The sequence below is a fragment of the Eptesicus fuscus genome, chromosome 9 (genome assembly GCF_027574615.1).
Source record: "Eptesicus fuscus isolate TK198812 chromosome 9, DD_ASM_mEF_20220401, whole genome shotgun sequence".
Lineage (NCBI taxonomy): Eukaryota > Metazoa > Chordata > Mammalia > Chiroptera > Vespertilionidae > Eptesicus > Eptesicus fuscus.
Window position 1 is genome coordinate 59,852,386 of NC_072481.1, and position 20,109 is coordinate 59,872,494.

Genomic DNA, 20,109 nt, shown 5'->3' on the forward strand with positions numbered 1-20,109 from the left:
GACAAATGTTAATTGAGAAAGCACTGAAAGCCTGGCTGCATGGTAATCAAAAGAAAATTACAGAGGTTTAACAAGATGTCAGGCAAGTGCTTTGCAGAAAAAGATAGACGGGTTTGAATTGGTTTCTGCCGCTGCTGATGTTTGACTAATGTACACAGGCATCTCTCATGGTCAATACATTATGCCCTGGAAACAAAACATATGTTTAAAGAAGTTTGTCTTGTTATAGAAGGAAAAAAAAGGTACAGAAAGGGTGTAGTGAACTTCTTGGTAACAAGAAATTTGTCCCTACTAAAGGTCTAGAAACAAGTGTTTCTGATAAACTTAGCATACTCTGTCCATAGTGTCAGAATTGTATAAACAACTATTTCTTGACCAGAGCTTAAAATACTAAACATAGTAATAATAAGTTTTCTAATGAGTTTTAATGTTCTAGTTTGTTTCTTATGTATAGATAAAGCATAAAATAAGTTAATTTTTATAAGATTATTTGAAAAAATAGTTATTTTTAATTTGCTGTACTCTTTACAATTTAAATTTAAGCATTATCTTAAAACCTTATAAGAGCCAGTAACTACAAATGTTGACAAAATTTTAGTGTGATCACCTAATAGATTTCAAAAGATAGTATTAAAGTCTTACTGACAGACTTTTTATTGTTGTTTAACTCATTTAAATGGTAGTTAATGAAGGACACATAAGCTCCATTAATTGTTTAACCTACTGGGTTTCACAGTCTGAAAGTAATGCTGGAAGTCAAAAATAACCTTTTAAAAACTTCTTTGTAAATTATTACTTTTAAATGTGTAATTGTTGTTCCTTTGACATTTGATTTTGCATTAGGCATGAATTGATCTAACCTGTTATCTTGATGAGAGATTTCATTTCTCTTGCCAGAACTAGTTGTTTTTTCATACCTATGTTTTCAAAAGTAAAGAAACTAAAGCCTTGGATGTTTTCTTACTAAAACAGCACCCACATACCAAACTTACCTTCTGTTTGGGTCTGACCAGGCATGCTCAAAAATCTCTCAAGCAAGATTGACTTCTGGGTAGAAAGATGTCACAATATTTATATTCCTGCAAGGTGCAAAGTGGGTGACTAAATGTTCTGTTGTCCTCTTTATATGCAATTGGTCAGACTTTTGTTGATACTTTGAATTTGATTGTTTAATGAGTATGGATTTATACAAAAAAAGAATTTTTCTAAGTTATTTAGTAGTGACAGTGCATTTGCTTTGTACTTTGAAACTTTACATAAAACTGTCCATTTCCTGTTACAAGATTTATGATGAAATTATACTTAAACTATATTGTCAAATATTTCATTGAGAAGTAAACCTAACACAATTAGAGTCATACAGTAAAATCTATGGTAAGGCCTAAACTGCCTCCACTTAGCCAACAATATGAATAAATTGGAATAATTGAAAAGGTTTATTTTTCTTCCCTACTACTGATGTCTCAATAATGCTCATCTTGTTTGTCTTGGGGTAGTTGGATGGGTGGGCTTTTGTGTGTGCATGCACGCACACCTGTGTGCCTGTATGTGAGTGTGTGTGTTTGAGATTAACATGCTCATCTTTTTTCCATAGTGCCTACCACAGCTGTGACAATAACTTCTTCAGCTGAGCTGTTCAAAACCACAGTATCAACCACAAGCACTACTTCACAGAAAGGCCCCATGAGCACAACTGTAGCTGGATCCCAGGAAGGAAGCAAAGGGACAAAACCACCTCCAGCAGTTTCTACAACCAAAATTCCTCCTGTAACAAATATTTTTCCCCTGCCAGAGAGATTCTGCGAAGCATTAGAAGCCAGGGGGATATGGTGGCCTCAGACACACAGGGGAGCGATGGTTGAACGGCCGTGTCCCAAGGGAACAAGAGGTATTTCCTGTAAAATATTACGGATACATTTAAAATTTTACTTTAGGTAGATTCTGAATCACACTGAAGTGATTTTTACTTGAGGAAGGATATATTTACAGTAGCAAACATTCTTCTTCTTGTTACTTTAGTAATACAGCATCTGTAGACAACTGCAAAAAGAAAAAAAAAATCACTGCAGGTCAGATCCTTAATTACCTCTCCCTCTTAAAGTTTTAGGTCAAGCCTGAGATCTTTGCCCATGGATTCTAGTGTGCATTCCTTACAGCTGTCTTTTTCATTACAAGTATCATTTTGGATGAGTCCCAAGAAAATCAAGGGCTTTTTGTTGTTTGTTGGAAATGTCTGATATTTCTATGCTGACTTTATGTTTACTGTTTATAGTCCGCATTTTACCCTACTTTTTTTTGGTCAATTATTGTCAACTCCTTCCATTAGCATTTATTCAGAATTTAGCACGCAGGGTAGGATCATCATAGCTGATTTCCCGAATGCAAGCAGAAAAATGGTTTCAATTTCACTGTTGTTTTCTGCATCTGCTGTAGGAACTGCCTCGTATCTCTGCATGGCTTCCACTGGAACATGGAACCCTAAGGGCCCTGATCTTAGCAACTGTACCTCACACTGGGTGAATCAGCTGGCTCAGAAGGTTGGTTGGAACCTTTTAATATGATACGTATTGGTGATTAAGGGCTTTAACTTCTAACATAAATAACTTAGCTTTGTATGTTAAAACCATCTTCATGACTCTTTGTTCAGTATAAAAGTAAAAAAATTATGCATAGTTCTGTCTGTAAACTATTTATTCAAAGTTACATATGTTTTGAGGCATGCTGTTTTCTTTGTTAAGCTTTTTAATGAGTACATACTTGCTTAATTTCAATCATATTTAGTTAGTTCTGCTCCTTTTGATGTTTGTAAGACAAATAGTGCATTGGCCTAATAAATCAAATATCATTATGTTTGCAACTGAATCCACAGAATGCAAGCAGATGTTTATATCACAGATGATTATGATAGAATGAGTAAAAAATATTTACAGTGGAATATAAGTAAAAAGATTTTACATTATAGTGGAATACAGTGACATTTTAGTTTCTCCTTTCCCATCTACCTTTGTGAAGTGCAAGCAGTAGATAATAACCCTCAGTGTCCTGCTGATTACATTCTGATTTAAATTTCTGGATCATTGGGATAAATACATTATTTTGAAATAGCTGTTTAAAATGGTTGCAATGAAATGAGAGAGCTATCTGAAAACTTTTACAAAGGGTTTCTGGTTTTCTCCCCCTACCCCAACCCCCACCCTTACCCCCCACTCCAACCTCCCTCCTTTTGTTTCTTTTAAATGTCTGGTAAGAATTTCTTTTGTGTGTTGAGGATCTAAGAACCTTTCATCATCTGAAATAAAGAGAACGTTATTGGTCTCAATTAGTTGCAGATTTTGACACATTTGCAAGTAAATTTTTCACCACAACAAAGATACTCAGGAGAAGAACAAGAAGCCACACACAGTACAAGAAATCTTACTGAGATACTATAAATTGGCATTTCAGATTAGAAGTGGAGAAAACGCCGCTAGTCTTGCCAATGAACTGGCTAAACATACCAAAGGGCCGGTGTTTGCTGGGGATGTGAGTTCTTCAGTGAGATTGATGGAGCAGTTGGTGGACATTCTTGATGCACAGCTGCAGGAACTGAAACCTAGTGAAAAAGATTCAGCTGGACGGAGTTATAACAAGGTAAGTAGGCATTTTCTGCTTTATTCAGCTAGGCTTCGTGTACGGCAGCTCTGGATTCTAATAGCAGTTGGCTGCCAAACTTCTGGCCCCTTGGACATATACTTAAAAATGAAACTTCTCATTTGGTTCATGTCCCAAGAAAGAATGACAGTTGAGAAAGGAGCAGTAACAACAACAATAAAAAGTTAATTATCTGAGGGGTGACCTTAGCTTTTGGCAAACTTCACCTGCCTGTCTCTGGTCAGTAGTCCCACTTGAGAATGCATTTAGTGCGCTTGGAGAGATTCTGTGCAGAGACTGTGTTCTAGAACACATACTTTGTATACTCTTGGGGTTGCAATGTAATTGTGACAGGAAGATGAATGTTAGCCACTGAAATACTGTTCTTAATGGCAGGTTTGGAAGAAGAACAAGTTTTCCCTTTCTAGGAGTAAAGTGTAATAGTACTATTAATTTTTCATACTATGCCAAAAATGTAATGGTTCTTTTAACCATACTATAAAAATAGTGTTTCGATGAGATTCATACGAATCCACAATCTGTGGCTAACATGGTTTTATAGGGTGAAAAAAAATAGTCATTTTTTTCCTTTTGACCACATATTTTGTCTCTAGTTTTATCAGGATACTTTGGATTAGTGTACTTAGTAACTTACAGTTAAAACCTGTAAGTGCACAATTTTGGCAGTCAGCACAGACCCATGGAATCCAGAAGTCTCAGGTGCCAATAAAATCTGAGCTCAGGAGCACCAGCTAAATTTTTGAGGATTTCTTCTTTCCCCGTTTTCAACAGTTCAAATCTAACCTCTGATTTTCTTTTCTTTTACTAAAAAGCTCCAAAAACGAGAGAAGACATGCAGGGCTTACCTTAAGGTATCTCTCCTGTGCTGTCACCCTGCTTTCTCCCTCCTCCAGCTACCTGCCACGCTTTATCATCTTGCTGCATGATCCAATGTATTTCAGTCTTTGATAATTATATAATATGCCCCATATCAGCTGTACAAATGTTGGCTTTTCATAGGTATATTACTCTCAGAATAAGCAAATCATTTTTTTAATAATTTTTGCTGTTTTTCCAGTTCATCCAAATGTACAAGAATTTTAATGAAATACCCTCTGAATTGGAAACTAATTATATAGTCTCCTTGTTTTTGGTTGTCATCTCTGTGGATTAAAAAAACAACTTGCATAGTAACACAGCTATGATATAGTCTTGGCAGTTTATCCTATCAAAGACTGTATAGTCATAATGTATGTGCATGAAAAAGTCACTGCTTTCTTATCTGTGGTATACTCTTCAATAAAATAGGCTTTGTCCTGAAATTTTTCAGGGTCATTTCTAGAACCAGGTTGATATCAGAAAGGGTTACTAGAAATGAAATATGAATAATGTGACTGTGTTATCGATATGTGTTGTATGTTGGTTTTTCTCAGGCTGATCTGAACAGAAAGCCACCGTTTGGCTGAGAATCCTTGTCTGTTCCAGCCAGTTTTTCTCCCGGGTAAATCCAAGTAATAGGAAACATGCTGAGTGAGGCTAACAGTAGAATTATGCCATGCTAGCTCTTTGTGATAGGTCAAAATAATAATACCATATTGCATTTTTGTTTCATTCTGAATTTTAAATGTTCTCTTTTGAGGGGGAGTTACTTTCTAATCTTGCTCATCTAAGGACCATATTACTAATAAATCAAACCTAATTCTTATATATATGACAACAAAGAACTTACAAGTTTTGTAGAACAGAGGTTATTTGAAGCTGTGGCTTCTATTTTTTGGCAAGGTCTAGAAAAAAAGAATGGCATCCCACTAGTTACTAATAGACATTGTGGGCTCTTCAAACTTTATAAGAAAAGGTGGTGGGAAAGTCTGTTTTTAGGTAGTAATATTCTGAAAGTCCCTCTTTAGCCTCTTTAATGGGGACAAAGAAATAACTGCTTAAGAGTATAGAATTTGTCATACTGAAGTTTCAGTTCACCTTAAAGGTATTAGTTAATGTGTGAAATGTAATAATTGGGATGTTGCCCAGGACATACATTTCAGTGGGAAGAAAATAGCTTTTTTTCTTTGGCAGGGAGAGACTACTTCAGGAATATGATAAGACTAATGATCATTTTGATTCCATGAGAAAAGTACTAATGGTAATAAATAAGGAGTGTTTCAGATTCATAAAGCCATGCCATCAGTGTATACATAGTAAATTTCAGCATGATCTTAATTTCTGGCCAGTGTCATTTTCAGCATGTCACAAATGACCTTTCTCTGTTCAGATAAGACTAATAAAACACCTTAAATTACCAATCAGAAGCCGACTTACACTATGCAAATGAAGTGGTTTCCTGCTTTGTGGCAGAGGATTTATTTGTAACTTAGATTAGTAGAGGCTTCAGTCTGTATTTCTGGTGACTAATGAATCTGGCCTCAGCAGACCAATTTCTGTTCCACTCTAGTTAATGGCTGCAGCAGTATCAATGTGAGCATTTTGAGTATTCTATCTCCCATTAGAGAAAGAAAAAAGCCTTTGACGTCCCTTGGAAGTATCTTCACCTGCCAGGAAGGTTGTGGTGGCTCACAAGGCAGACAGAACGAGGATATTAAGATGGATTAAACTAATTAATCTTGCTCTGACAGTAGCTTCAAACAACATTTCCCCCTGCTCATTTTAAGATAGCACCTCAAACTAGCAATTTTTGGTGTTGTTCTTTGTACAATCTATGTTCTTTTCCCATCTGTGATTGCTAGTAGATCAAAACAGTTTAGATATGGCCTAATGACACATTAGGACTGGGTAAATAGGGTAGAATAAATAAGCTCAGTGATTTCAGCTATCCAAGCCATAGTTAGTGTAGAGCTACAGAAACTATCAGTACAAAAGCCCATCTTCAGTTGCTTAACTGACTGGGTTATATTTTTATTTAATGTTATTTTGCGTAACAGTAAGTGAAACCTACATACCTAAATATTTACAACTTGGATGCTTATGAAGGATTTATTCCGCCTTTCTGTTTCCATTATATTATTAGTATATAGGCTTTACATATTTTGATTGCTTTATTGATTCCTTTCAAAACACATTCTTGTTTATGAATTTAGATATACTCTCAAGTGTTTTTTTTTAAGCTGGACAGGGAATTAGAAGAGTGAATTATGTTCACAGATAATTTACAGATTTTGAAATCATCTTGTTTTTTTGTCCCAATGGTAACAAACAGATATTATTAAAAGGCACAGTTTTAGCTATTAAGTTTGAGTTCATGTTCCAAAAAATAATGTCTTACTTTCCAAACATAACTATTAGGCTACTCCAGAGGCATCAGTGTTTGCTCTTTAGAACATTCCAGCCTTGAGGTTATAAGTAGGAGTGGCTATGCAAGTAAGATGGAATACCTCAGGTTAAGAGCTGACTCTGGCAGTATTTCTTTTCAACAACTGAGATGATTAGATAAACAGAAAAGCCATCTTTTTTACACATCCTCTTTATAATCAAATAGTAGTCTACTAATCCTCAGCCATTCCTACTCTGAAATAGTCAGATATGTTACAAGTTGACCAGATATATGTTGTCCAGGTGTTCTTCCATCTTGAAATTAGAGTAAATCATCATGACAGATAAATATTACAATTGTCACTAGTCAGTGATTGAAAATCACCTTGGTACTACAAGCAGTCAAAACGAATGATGGTTTTCTAACGAATGCAGGCAATTGTTGACACAGTGGACAACCTTCTGAAACCTGAAGCTTTGGAATCGTGGAAGCACATGAATTCTTCCGAACAAGCGCATACTGCAACGATGTTACTGGATACGTTGGAAGAAGGGGCTTTTGTCCTGGCTGATAATCTGGTAGAACCAACCAGAGTCTCAATGCCCACAGAAAATATTGGTAAGTGAACCTGCTGTCAGGCTTAATCTTTGATTTAGAAGATAGATGTTTAAGATAATGATGTTTCCATTCTGAATCTGTTATTTCCCAGTGGCCAGCGTCTCTTCTGTGGAAATACTTTCATCTGTTAACAAGAGATATTATTGATCACATTTCATAAACTTAATTCAGAAGCCAGCACCTTTCCTATATCTTTTAAAAGTTGGTGTCGTGTGTGTGTGTGTGTGTGTGTGTGTGTGTATTGTTTTTATTGCCCACTGAAAAATCATTAAAGGAAAAATGTGTTAGAGTATTTAAATGCCTGAATATGGATTGCTTAAGTAATGGAAGTGCTTGCTATGGAACTGTGGCAAACGCTTTTCCATTTCATATATTATGTTCCTAATGAATTTAAATTACTTTCTGGAATGTGTTCTCCCAGTCAAATATTTTAGGCAAACAATTTGAGCCAAATGTTTATATTAAACACAACTGCCTTTAGGTGAAAATGTGATCAGTGAGCTACATCTTCCATACAGTAGAATATCCATGCTTCATAGATTGCAAAATAGCTGCGGATAGTTTTGAAGCATGATTTAGAATTTGAAGGCTGGCAACAAGAGGCAGGAATTAACTTCAATACTTGAAAGAAGTACAGTAACATAAATTTAGGTTTGACTGATTTAGAAGTGTTGCTCATTCAGTGGGTTTGAGTTTAGATAAAGTTTTATAATATCACTTAGTAAATAAAGTAAAAAAGTTTTCCAAGCATAAATATAAAAATAACCAAACCCAGAAGGGATCGTAGACTAATCTTTCACCAAAGGAGTATATATCTGGAATAGTGGATATTGAATGAACTTTTGCTATCTGGGATGCCATATCCCATTACCTAATTGTGTCTGCCTAAATCATGGGACTTTATATTAGAAAATGTAGAAATGTAAAGTATATAGAAGAAATAGACATTAATTAGATTGTGAAACTTGGATTTAAATTCAAAACTTTAAATAGATTTAAATAAATGAATTCCTAGAGAGAAGTAAAGTATTATTAAAATCATGTTTTTATTTACTGTGACATTTTAGAGTGATAACTCGGTAACTTCAAATTAAATGAAGTCAAAATAATTTGGCCTGACATGATCTGGGAGAACAGTCATAAGGATAATGGTACCTACCATAGCCTTAATAATAATACAGAGTGAATAAAGCACCCATGTCTAAAGCTTTTATTACTTCTGAGGTTAATTTATTTACTAGTCTAATGAAATTCCTAAGATATACCTTAAGTGAGTCTTCTCAAATGTTTCCAGTGATGTACTTGTAAGGATAAAGGAGTGTAGACTTGATCATCTTAGAGGATGAGTCATGGAAAATGTTATCACATCAATTTGTTTTTTCTAAGTCTTCTAAAGGCTATATTTAAAACAAAAAGAAAAAACCCAAAACTAAAATTTCCTTCTTATGCTCCTCAAGAGTGCCAGAAAATCTGACAGGTCAGGTTGTTAGTCTATGCTCCCATTAGCCTAGAATAATGCAGATAACTCTTATTATATGTCCCAGATAGTTTTATCTCAATTTGAGACATAGTCTGAAAATTTAAGTATTTAGGAATATATTTTTCCAATATCTATGGTTTTTTTTAGAGTTCTAAAGGAGTATGCTTTATACTTAAAAAATTGTTTTTATTTACAAAAGGAACATTATGGGTGGAGATTCTTATAGAATGTAATATACATGTTTGACTTCTCAAAAACAATGCCTGAACTTACTGTATACATATATTGATTACCCAAGTAATTATCACTGTGAAAGTCATTTTACATATTCTAATATAGTATGTCTTTTTATTTCTAAGATAAAAAGAATTTTGTGACAAATATTATACATGAGTTAGTATGAGGAATACATTCAACTTATTCTCATTTTAGACAGAGGACTAAAATGGCCCATTATGCTTTTATGTTCTTACTCTCTTGATGCTCTTACCTAAATTTAGAATGTAGTTACAAAGTCTTTGGTTATTAAGACAATTTGTTTTTTCTCCTTAGTGATTTCTCCTTCAGTCTTTAATGTACTTTATTGTATGGTTTACCCTTATGTAAGACTTTATAAAAATGGTATAATTATATCTGCTATAATTATATCTGGTATAGCTTTTAAAAGTCAACTTTGAGTTATTTCTTATCTTATATACAATAAGAACAGCTGTACAGTTCGATGAGTTTTGACAAATGTACACCTACTTAACTAACAGCATGGCCAGCATTTCTACCACCTCAAAAGGGTTTTTTATGCTCTTTTTCCAGTCAGTCTCCTGGTATCCCCAGCTCCAGACAATCACTGATCTGTTTTCTGTATCTATAGTTTAGTTTTGCTTTTTCTGGACCTTTAGTTGAATGGAATCATATAATATATGATTTTGATCTTCTTTTACTCAGAATAATGTTTTTGAGATTCACCTATCTTGGTGTGAGCATCAGTAATTCCATCCTTTTCATTGCCGAGTAGTATTTCATCATAAGGACATACCACTAGTTGTATATTTACTCACTTATTAGACATTTAAGTAATTTCCACTTTTTGACTGCAATTTTATTAAAGCTGCTCTTTTCCCAAGTCATTGTACCATTTTTTACTCTTAACAACAATGAGAGTTCCAGTTGCCCCACATTTTCACCAACATTTAGGATTGTCTTCTCAAATGTATTTTTAATTTTAGTCTAGTGGCATCTCATTTTGGTTTTGTTTTGCATTTGTTTGATTGCTAAGTTACATTTTATTGATAACTGTTCAACTTTACAGGTGCGCTTATTGGACTTTCATATATCTTTTTGTGAAGTGTCTGTTCATGTATTTTGCTAATTTTTAATTAGATTGTTGGTCTTTTTAGTAATAAGTTACAAAGATTCTTTATATATTCTTAATACAAGTCTTTTGTCAAGTGTATATACTCTGAATGTTTTCCCTCAGTATGTGATTTTAAAAGAATTTTTTTAATGATACCTTGAGAGAAGCAGTTTTTAATTCAACATCTAAGCTAATCCTGTTTCACTTATTCTTCTTGTCATTGTTATTATTTTAAAGCAAATTTTAACATGATATTATTATTACTGTAAATACTTTGGTAAATATCCTATACTTTTTTTAAGAAAACACAATGTCATTTTCATACTTTAAAATTTAACAAAAATAGCTTCAAAAGATAACAAACATGTACTTAAATTTTACTTGATTTTTGTAAATTTTTTAGTACTTACTAACTTAATTTTTTATAAGTTCATGTCAGACATTTGATTGATTCAATGATTTAGTCTCTTTTAATTAAAAGCCATTTATCCATACAGTTATTTTTTTAAAACCATTTTCATTTTTGTTGAAGAAATTGAGCGGGTAATTTGTTCTGTAAAATATCCCACATTCTGGACTTGGCTTATTTCATCCTTCTGATACCACTTTATCATGAATGATATATACTGAAAATTATATCAGGAGGCTTGATCAGGTCAGATTTAAGTCTTATCTCCCCTCTCTCCCCCAGAACTTTCTGTTGAATCCTATTCAAGAGGCACATGTTTGCTTGTCTTTGTATCTTGCCATTGATTAGGTGTTTAAGTATTATCCATTATAAAATTCACTATCATTTATTCTCCCAATGGGCTTAGCAGCCAGCATGATTTTATGTCAGTTTAAGCTTAGTTACATTGCAGTAACAAAACGCCCAAAGTCACAGCATCTCACAACAACAAAGGGGGATTATACTCATCATGCTGCGTCACCATTGCAGGCTGGGCTTTGGCGCTGCTCCCTGTCATCTTCTGTGGGCTCCACGTTATGTTTACCCTGGACTCAGGGTGATGGAGCCTACAATGTGATGGGTCTCCTGGCAGAAGCGGTAGTTCTCCCTCTCTGCTCTCTTACTTTTCTCCCCATCTCCTCTCATTGTAGTCAATACTGTGATGAATTTGAAAAATAGGACAGAGAAATACATTAAAATCCTATCTACAGCATTGGTTGTGAGTGAGGCATGCCCATCTTCAACTTTACTAAATACTGCCAAATTGCTTCCCAATATAGTTTTATTATTTTACATTCTCACCTGTAATACCATTATTCTCAGCCACTGTCTTTGTTAACACTTTATTATTGACATAAACTTTGTCATTTTAATAGGTTTGATTTGATCACATTATTGTTTTAATTTGCAGTTCTTTGACTACTTAATGCATTTATTGGGTTTTTCCATTTTCTCTCCAGTAAATTTGTTGTCTACAACTTGTTCCTATATACCTCTTTCTCTGTGGATAATGCATTCTGGACACTAATTCTTTGAGAATTATATAGTTTGCAAATATGTATTTTTTATGTATGCCTTCTCTTTTTTACTTTTATTATGACTTCTTTTGTTTTACAGAATAATGAAGTAAAATATATCAGTCTATTCTTTTAGGGTTGTGCTTCTATTATCTTTTTAAGAAGTATTTTCTTTTTTTTGTGTTTTGCCCAAGAAAATCTTCTCTACTTTACAGTTACAAAGATCTTGTATTTTCTTTGGAAATTATAAAACTTCCCTTTTTTTACAATTATGCTTTTAATCCACCTGAAATTAACTTGTTTATGTATGTGGGAGGTAATTAATTTGATTATCTTCTCCATGTGGATAATCAGTTGTTCAATACTTGTATTTGTAGTTGCATAATCCATTCCTTTCCCTATTGGTTTGTAATGATATCTCAGTCATATATCAAGTTTATGTCCATGTTAGGAGTATGTGTTAGGCGTCGCTGCTTTGGTTTTGTTTCAATACTATTACTATCTGGTGAGTTCTTTCAGTTCTGTTCTGTGAGGAATTAATTGCCTGGCCTGCTTTTGGCGTGGCTCCCCCACATGAAATTTAAAATCAGATTGTCAAGTTATTCGTACTCAAAAAAATCTTGTTGGAATTTTTATTAGAATTAGACTTCGGTTTATAGATTGATTTTAAAAGAAGTGTCACAAATTTATTGTGTTCTCCCAAGTAAGACCATAAAAAATCCTTCATTTGTTATTAGATCTTTTAATAAAGTTCTGTGTTTTTTCCCATTAATATCTTGTACTTTTCCTTTATTAGGTTTATTCCTTGGGAACTACACTATTTATTTTTATTGTAATTAAGATAAAATTTTATTAACTTTAATTCTTCTAAGATTACATATTCTAATTGTTACTTGGTCTATAGAAACACAGTTAATTTTGCTGATTGCAACCTTGCCAAATTCTTTTTCTTTTTAGAGTATATGGAGTCTCCCTCAAGATTACTATGTTGTTAATTATGTTTTCTGTAAATAATAAAACTTGCTTTTTCCTTCCAGTCTTTATAGCTTTTGTTTTTCTTGAATTGCTGCATTAGCTCTTCTTTTAGTACAGTGCTAAATAAAACCTGTGATAGGGATCGTCCTGTCTTTAAAAGGAATGCTTCCAGAGTTTTTCACCATGTTTGCTCTAAGTTTAGAAAGGTACCCATTATCTGACACCAAAACCTTTATCTGAGCAAAAAAAATTCTTTTTTTCATTCCTATTACTTTGTAAAGATTTCTTATATTGAATGAGTATTAGAATTTGTTTAATTCTTTATGCTTTATCTTAATTTGGTAAATTACATTACTATATTGTCTTTTTTAAAATATATTTTTATTGATTTCAGAGAGGAAAGGCGAGGGACAGAGAGATAGAAACATCAATGGTGTGAATCATTGGTTGGCTGCCTCCAGCACGTCCCCCACTGGGGTTCGAGCCCACAACCTGGGCATGTGCCCTACCTGGGAATCCAGCCATGACCTCCTGGTTCACAGGTCGATGCTCAACCACTGAGCCCCTCCAGTCAGGCCATTAATATATTTTCTAATGCATTAATTTCTGGAAGATTTTTTGAGTTAAACTCAGTTTGTTCAGGATGTTGTACTTAAAGTATGTATAAACTTACTAAATACTTTTGCATCTATATATTTAATTTTTAAACTCTAATAAGTAACTATTTGTTGAATGAAATTAACTCTTTGTACATATATATCTGTATTTGGAACATTTCATGAAATTCAAGAGGATTTCCTTTTTTCATCCTGTCTTCCATCTTGTTTTGAGAATAATAGAGTGCCTTTCAGTGAAAGGAAAAGAGAGGCATATATTAGATGCATATTTTTGTCACTCTTCTTTCCCCCTTAATCCCCGACCCGAATACATGGAATCTGATATAAGGAGAGACCATTCATCTGCTCATCAGCTTAATCTTTCTAAGCATGGATCAATAAAATAAGTATTTCAGCCAACCTCTTCAGCTGATAGACTTCTAGGAGTTATATGACTCTCATTATAAACTTGTATTTTAGATGTTTGACATGTGGTCTGATAGCTTATAAAAATCTCCCAGCATTATAATTTTATATTTAAAAATAAATCTATATGTATTTTACAAAACAAAGTTGTGACAGATAAAAAGTAAAAAAGTATTAGTATTCAAGAGTTACTCTATAATGGCATACGCCCATTTTGTAAAAAGAAAGGGAGTAAATGCATCGTTGTATGTGTGTATGTGAACATACGTGTTTATCTAAGTATAGAAATAACTATGCAAGGATATATACACCATTAGAGAGGGTGTACTTTGGAAAAATATATATGAATTTTATTTATTGAATTATTTAGTGTATGTGTTACCCTTAGTTGACAAACTTTTACTGTGAAAGCCCAAATAGTATATATTTTAGGCTTTTCAGTCCATGTGGTCTAAGTTGCAAATATTTAACTGGCATTGTAGCACCAAAGCAGCCATAAGACAAAATGTAAACATGGCTGTGTTCCAATAAAACTTTATTTCTAAAAGCAGGTGGCAGGCCAGATTTGACCCATAGGGCCTATTTTGCCCAACATAAATATGTACAGATTGATAGTTACTAGTGAAAATTAATGGGGAGTTTTAATATCATGCCAGACATTTTCTCATAAGTAAACTTAGCTGGTCTTACCACTTTTAGAAATTAGAGAAAAATCTATTACTGCAAAACTGACCTGTGGAGTCTTCTGTATTAAAACATATCTTATACATGTAAATAGATGTATACTAGTACATGCAATAGAGACATTCAAATTTATACTTCATAGTTTTACCCTTGACAAGCAAATAACCATTGAAAAGTTTTTTAACATAAGGAGCCAAGATATCATTTTGAAATACTTTTGTTTAATCATTTAAATACAACACTGAAAATTTTGTATTATGAATTCATATATTATTCATATTCATAGGCTAAAAGTCTGGAATTAATTCATGACAAAAATATAAACCTAAAAGAAAATGCTTACACGAAATATATGAAATACATCAAAATGATTATGTGAAATTTTTCAGAGTAGTCAAGGCATAAGAACTTCTTAGAGTAATTTGGTTCATATTTTGTTGAGCTCTAACCGTAAAGTTTTGTAAGTAGATAAAAAGAAACAGTAGTTTTCATGCAATTATCATTTGCTCTTTGTAGTTTAAAGAATGCCTCCTTACTCCTTCTCCTTTATTCCTTTGCCTCACGCAGTCCTGGAAGTTGCAGTTCTCAGTACAGAAGGACAGGTTCAGGACTTCAAATTTCCTCTGGGCATCAAGGGAGCAGGCAGCTCAATCCAGCTCTCTGCAAACACTGTCAAACAGAACAGCAGGAATGGTAAGGTGGAACCGTCTTTAAAAACTGACAGGTTGTGTGTTGTTGTTTTTTTTTTTTGTTCGCTTAAACCTGTTAGGTCTAAAATACTGAGTATTTGACTCCTGATATAACAAATACACCTTAACATTTATCAGCATATTTAAAATAATGCCTTACTGTTTCCCAATGAACTCAATCGAAATAAAGATTTTCCATAAGGATTTTTTTTCATTTTATTCTTATTTTAATGTATCTTTTTTTTTTTTTAATTCATAAGTGTGTTTCCTGTAAGTCATGTGACTGTTTTTACTTTCCTAGGGCTTGCAAAGTTGGTGTTCATCATTTACCGGAGCCTGGGACAGTTCCTCAGTACAGAAAATGCAACCATAAAACTGGGTGCTGACTTTATTGGCCGTAATAGCACCATTGCAGTGAATTCCCACGTCATTTCGGTTTCAATCAATAAAGAATCCAGCCGAGTGTACTTGACAGATCCTGTGCTTTTTACCCTGCCACACATTGATGTAAGTTATGTATGTTAATGAAGTCGCAGAAGGTTAGAAAACCAGTGAGGAAGGAAAGCAAAGCTGACCTGCTGGGGAAGGGGAGAAGGGGAATGGGGAGATGACGGAGTGGAAAGAAAGGATCTTGCCTTTAGAATTTCAAATGTTGGACTAGGCCAGAAGGAAGGTTTATTTAAGTCTGTGAACATAAAATTAAATGAGGCTCAGTGATTATTACAACTTAAATGTATTTTTAATGAAAGCTAATACAGTAATCAACAGGAAAATGTAAATGACTTTAGTTTGTTTTAGAATGAAAATCAACTCTTACCTTAGCAGCAGGAGAGCCCAGTGTTAACTGACAGGACTCTGCCTTTTTAGTGTGGCAGATCTCTTTTTGGTTTTTCTGATCATATTTGACCCAATTGTTATCAAGCCCGGATATTATCAAGTCTACGATGGAAGAGATATGCCTTAGAATGCAAGTTGGTAGTTAAAGAATTACACTGTGTTGGAAGACTGAAGAATTTGGGCTGTTGCTATACATAGAGTGAATATGTGCCCACAGATAACCCAGTGGACCTCCAAAATTGGCAAAGAAACATAAACGTGCGTGGCTATTCATGTCTTATATCTGCTGCAGTTGATTCAGTCTTCTAAGAATCCTGATGTTGCAAATGTGTCACTGAGAACAAACATGAGCCCTACATGGGAAATGGATTTTAAAACACTTGGTCCTTACAGAGTTTTCTTAGAACAAATCCATGGGTCTGATTTTGTCAGAAAAGGAAAAGAAATGGTTCTAATGTGTGATCAATATATAAAATCATAAGAAGGAAATTGTAATTGTGTAAAATGGGTCTTTGGTAATTTAGGGTACACTTTAGAGTGTTTCGGACTATAAAGCTCCTCTTAAGTTAGATATCTGCCTTGCGTAGCATAGCCTACACTTTTGCTGATGAAAAATTTTATAGTCTGAAACTTACAAAGTTTAATCTAAATTACCTTTTACACATATTAAACAATTGCTATTGCCATGTTAGAGTGTAAAAATCCTAATTTTATCTTGTCACTTTATTTCCCAGCCTGACAATTACTTCAATGCAAACTGCTCCTTCTGGAACTACTCAGAGAGAACTATGATGGGATATTGGTCTACCCAGGGCTGCAAGCTGGTTGACACTAATAAAACTCGTACAACGTGTGCATGCAGCCACCTAACCAATTTTGCAATTCTTATGGCCCACAGGGAAATCGCAGTAAGTATTTTAATTAGTAGCAGAGAAAAACCTCAGAGATTCCAAACAGCTTCGGTGACAATCCCTTCTTTGGGTGCTAATCGTAACTAAAAAGCAAACAGAGTAATGTGGATTTCTTATTGTTTCTACACTGGCCATGTATTTTAGGAAGCCTTGGCACTATATTGTTACTTCTCAAAACCATGTGCTTTACAGACTTATTCTGAGTTTTTCTCCTTGGGGCAGGTGTTTGGCAGAGGTGGTCAGGGGTTGAAGGTGGTCATACTAAAGAGAGAGGGCTCTAAAGTTTCATACCCTCCTCCTCTTGAATGTTCGAATCTTATTTCACAACTTTTAAGTTTCCTAATCATTTTGCTCACTGCAAAACTGCAGATTTTGAAAGGTCAGAATGGTTTCTGGTATGTTCCTTAGTATTTCTTTATGTGATTAAGAAAAAAATAGCCAGAAGATAAAAATACTTTAAGAAACATAGCATGAAAGCTCTCAGAACTGTTGTGTACTTGTGTCTTAGTACAAAATCTATAATAATAAAAGCGTAATATATGCTAATTAGACCGGACGTCCTTCCGGATGAACTTCTGGACAAAGCCAGGGCTGCAAGGGAAGCCCTGGTCCCGGGTGCCTGCCGGGGCTGGAGGGAAGCCTGGGTCTTGGGTGCCAGAGGGAAGCCGGTGCTGGCGGCAGTGGGAAGGAAGGCCTACTCTTGCATGAATTTCGGGCATTGGGCCTCTTGTTTAATATAAAAACCCAAAGAGAAAGTAAAAACTTAAAATTTGACTCATATGTTAACTGGAAAGGTTATTTAAATACCATTTTTTAATCATAACTAAATCTTCTTTATTTTATATTTTCTATGTTTATTTAGGTAATAATTTCAATCATTTTGAAATAATTGGATTACTTTCTAGTAAATTCTTCCACTTTCATAGGTCATCTTTGGATATAAATATTGATAATATTGAGTGTGTTGTATGATCAATATTTCTTTTTAGTATTGAGCCCTGTTTAAGCACACATGAGTGTTCAGAGGGTTTAGTATTAAAATATGAGCTATCACATGTGAAAACTATCTCACCTTGAGTTGATGTAATGAGGAATATTAACTTTTTTTATGTTTTTATTTTCAGTACAAAGATGGAGTTCACGAATTACTCCTGACAGTCATCACCTGGGTGGGAATTGTCATTTCCCTTGTTTGCCTGGCTATCTGCATTTTCACCTTCTGCTTTTTCCGTGGTCTCCAGAGTGACCGTAATACAATTCACAAGAATCTTTGTATCAACCTTTTCATTGCTGAATTTATTTTTCTAATAGGCATTGATAAGACAGACTACATGGTAAGCACCCCTTCAGTTTATTGACCTTGAATCTCTGAAAATTATGATGACAAGTGTGAATCCCCTCATCCTTGTATGCTGATATTAATATTTGACCTTGTTAACAGTCTAATTGACATGGCACAATTGAAGGATAATTTGTAGTAAATTAAAAGGCAGCTCAATCATTAAGAAAAATTATGAGTTCATTCATTCCTCATATTAAGGTACAGTTGACATTTTTCAGGGTTTGTTACTAAGACACATAATTTGATTAGAAGAATGCTGGGATACCTGAATGGAAAGATTCTGTTTTTACCATTTTAATTTTCTCACATAGTTATTCTGACCAGTGATCATTTCTTCATATTCTGAGCACTTTATTCATTATGACTTTTCCGTGTTATGAACAGAACTTAATAATTAGTTAATTTTCACCCTATATTCATCTATACTGGGCTGAATTTAAGAATCCTTTACATATGACAGGAAAGTAATGTTAGGTCATTAGAGCTGGGGTATTTGTCATTAAAGCAAATTTTTTAAATTCTGGAATAGAAAAAAATAGAAATAGTATATATGGAAACAACTGTTCTATAATGAAACAGATCATCTCCAAGTAGAGTATTAAGAGTTAATCATGGGTAATTCTAGAAGAGAAATTAAGATGCTTTTTTATTTCTTTAATCTTTTAAAAATTTCACTACAAATCATAATGCTTTAGAGTGGTGAAATTTCTAGCACACCTGACATTATACTATAAGCATTAATTATACTTTCCAAATTTGGCAGTGTTTGTAACTCATTTCCATTTTTGAAAAAAAATTTTAAAGAAGCAGTATTTAAATAATGATATTATTTTTAAAGATAGTAGTGAGCACCATCAGTGACTGACTGTTTTACAATTCTGAAGTGGACTGTTTACATTCATGTGTTTTTCTTTTTGTTTTGTTTTTTCTTTTTCTTTATAGATTGCGTGCTCAATATTTGCAGGACTTCTACACTTTTTCTTTTTGGCTGCTTTTGCCTGGATGTGCTTAGAAGGTGTACAGCTCTATCTAATGTTAGTTGAAGTTTTTGAAAGTGAATATTCAAGGAAGAAATATTACTATGTTGCTGGTTACTTGTTTCCTGCCACAGTGGTTGGAGTTTCAGCTGCTATTGACTATAAGAGCTATGGAACAGAAAAAGCGTAAGTAATTGCAAGCGACCTGAGTGTTTTTCAAGTGAATAATTTTTTAAAGCCTGTTAGCTGTCAGTGAGGTTCCCTGACAGACTAAAATAGCCTCTGAAAGCTTTATTGGAAGAGAATGGGCATGCCGTGTGCAAATTACAATCAAGTCTTTTGTAATTTTCTAGGTTCAGAGGATTTGTACTCTGGTAAGGCAGATTCTAAATTATGGACTTTCTTTTTTAATACAAAAGATTGACCTGAAACAAATTGAAAAAGTAAATAACTTTTTGGCCTTAGAAAGATATTAAGAAAAATCCTTCTGAACTTAAAGCATCTGACAGGTCTAACTACTCAGTTTTAAGCTAATGCTTCATTAGTTCTCTTTGTGCAGCCAGCCCTCCAGCTAACTCTCATTCTGAATTGTGACAGTAGCACATTCCTTCCCATATGTTTTACTTTGATAATATTTTATCAGGCAGTTTGAAAGGATTATAATAAGTCACTGTCTTTCATTTATAAAAATATAGATATTTATGGAAAGTGACAGAAAGTAGGACATAGCCATGTTTCTAAGGACTTTATTTGCTAGAGGCATGAATTTGCCTTCTAATTCTGTTTATTTTTTCCTTTGATAAAATTAGTTATATAAAGATTCTTTGGACTAAAGAAAGCTTTTTTGACTGTACAGATGATGAA

General features: G+C 33.9%; 1 protein-coding gene across 1 annotated transcript in view; it reads left to right on the forward strand.

Annotated features, from left to right (window-relative positions):
- Nucleotides 1-20,109, forward strand: part of ADGRL2 (adhesion G protein-coupled receptor L2) — a 177,684-nt gene that overhangs the window by 135,590 nt on the left and 21,985 nt on the right. Inside the window, exons 6-15 of the mRNA XM_054721170.1 lie at nt 1,595-1,888; nt 2,434-2,537; nt 3,445-3,630; nt 4,464-4,502; nt 7,330-7,513; nt 15,057-15,182; nt 15,480-15,685; nt 16,750-16,923; nt 18,051-18,260; nt 19,211-19,431. Coding sequence (XP_054577145.1) covers nt 1,595-1,888; nt 2,434-2,537; nt 3,445-3,630; nt 4,464-4,502; nt 7,330-7,513; nt 15,057-15,182; nt 15,480-15,685; nt 16,750-16,923; nt 18,051-18,260; nt 19,211-19,431 — 1,744 coding nt within the window. The remainder of the gene's footprint in view (nt 1-1,594; nt 1,889-2,433; nt 2,538-3,444; nt 3,631-4,463; nt 4,503-7,329; nt 7,514-15,056; nt 15,183-15,479; nt 15,686-16,749; nt 16,924-18,050; nt 18,261-19,210; nt 19,432-20,109) is intronic.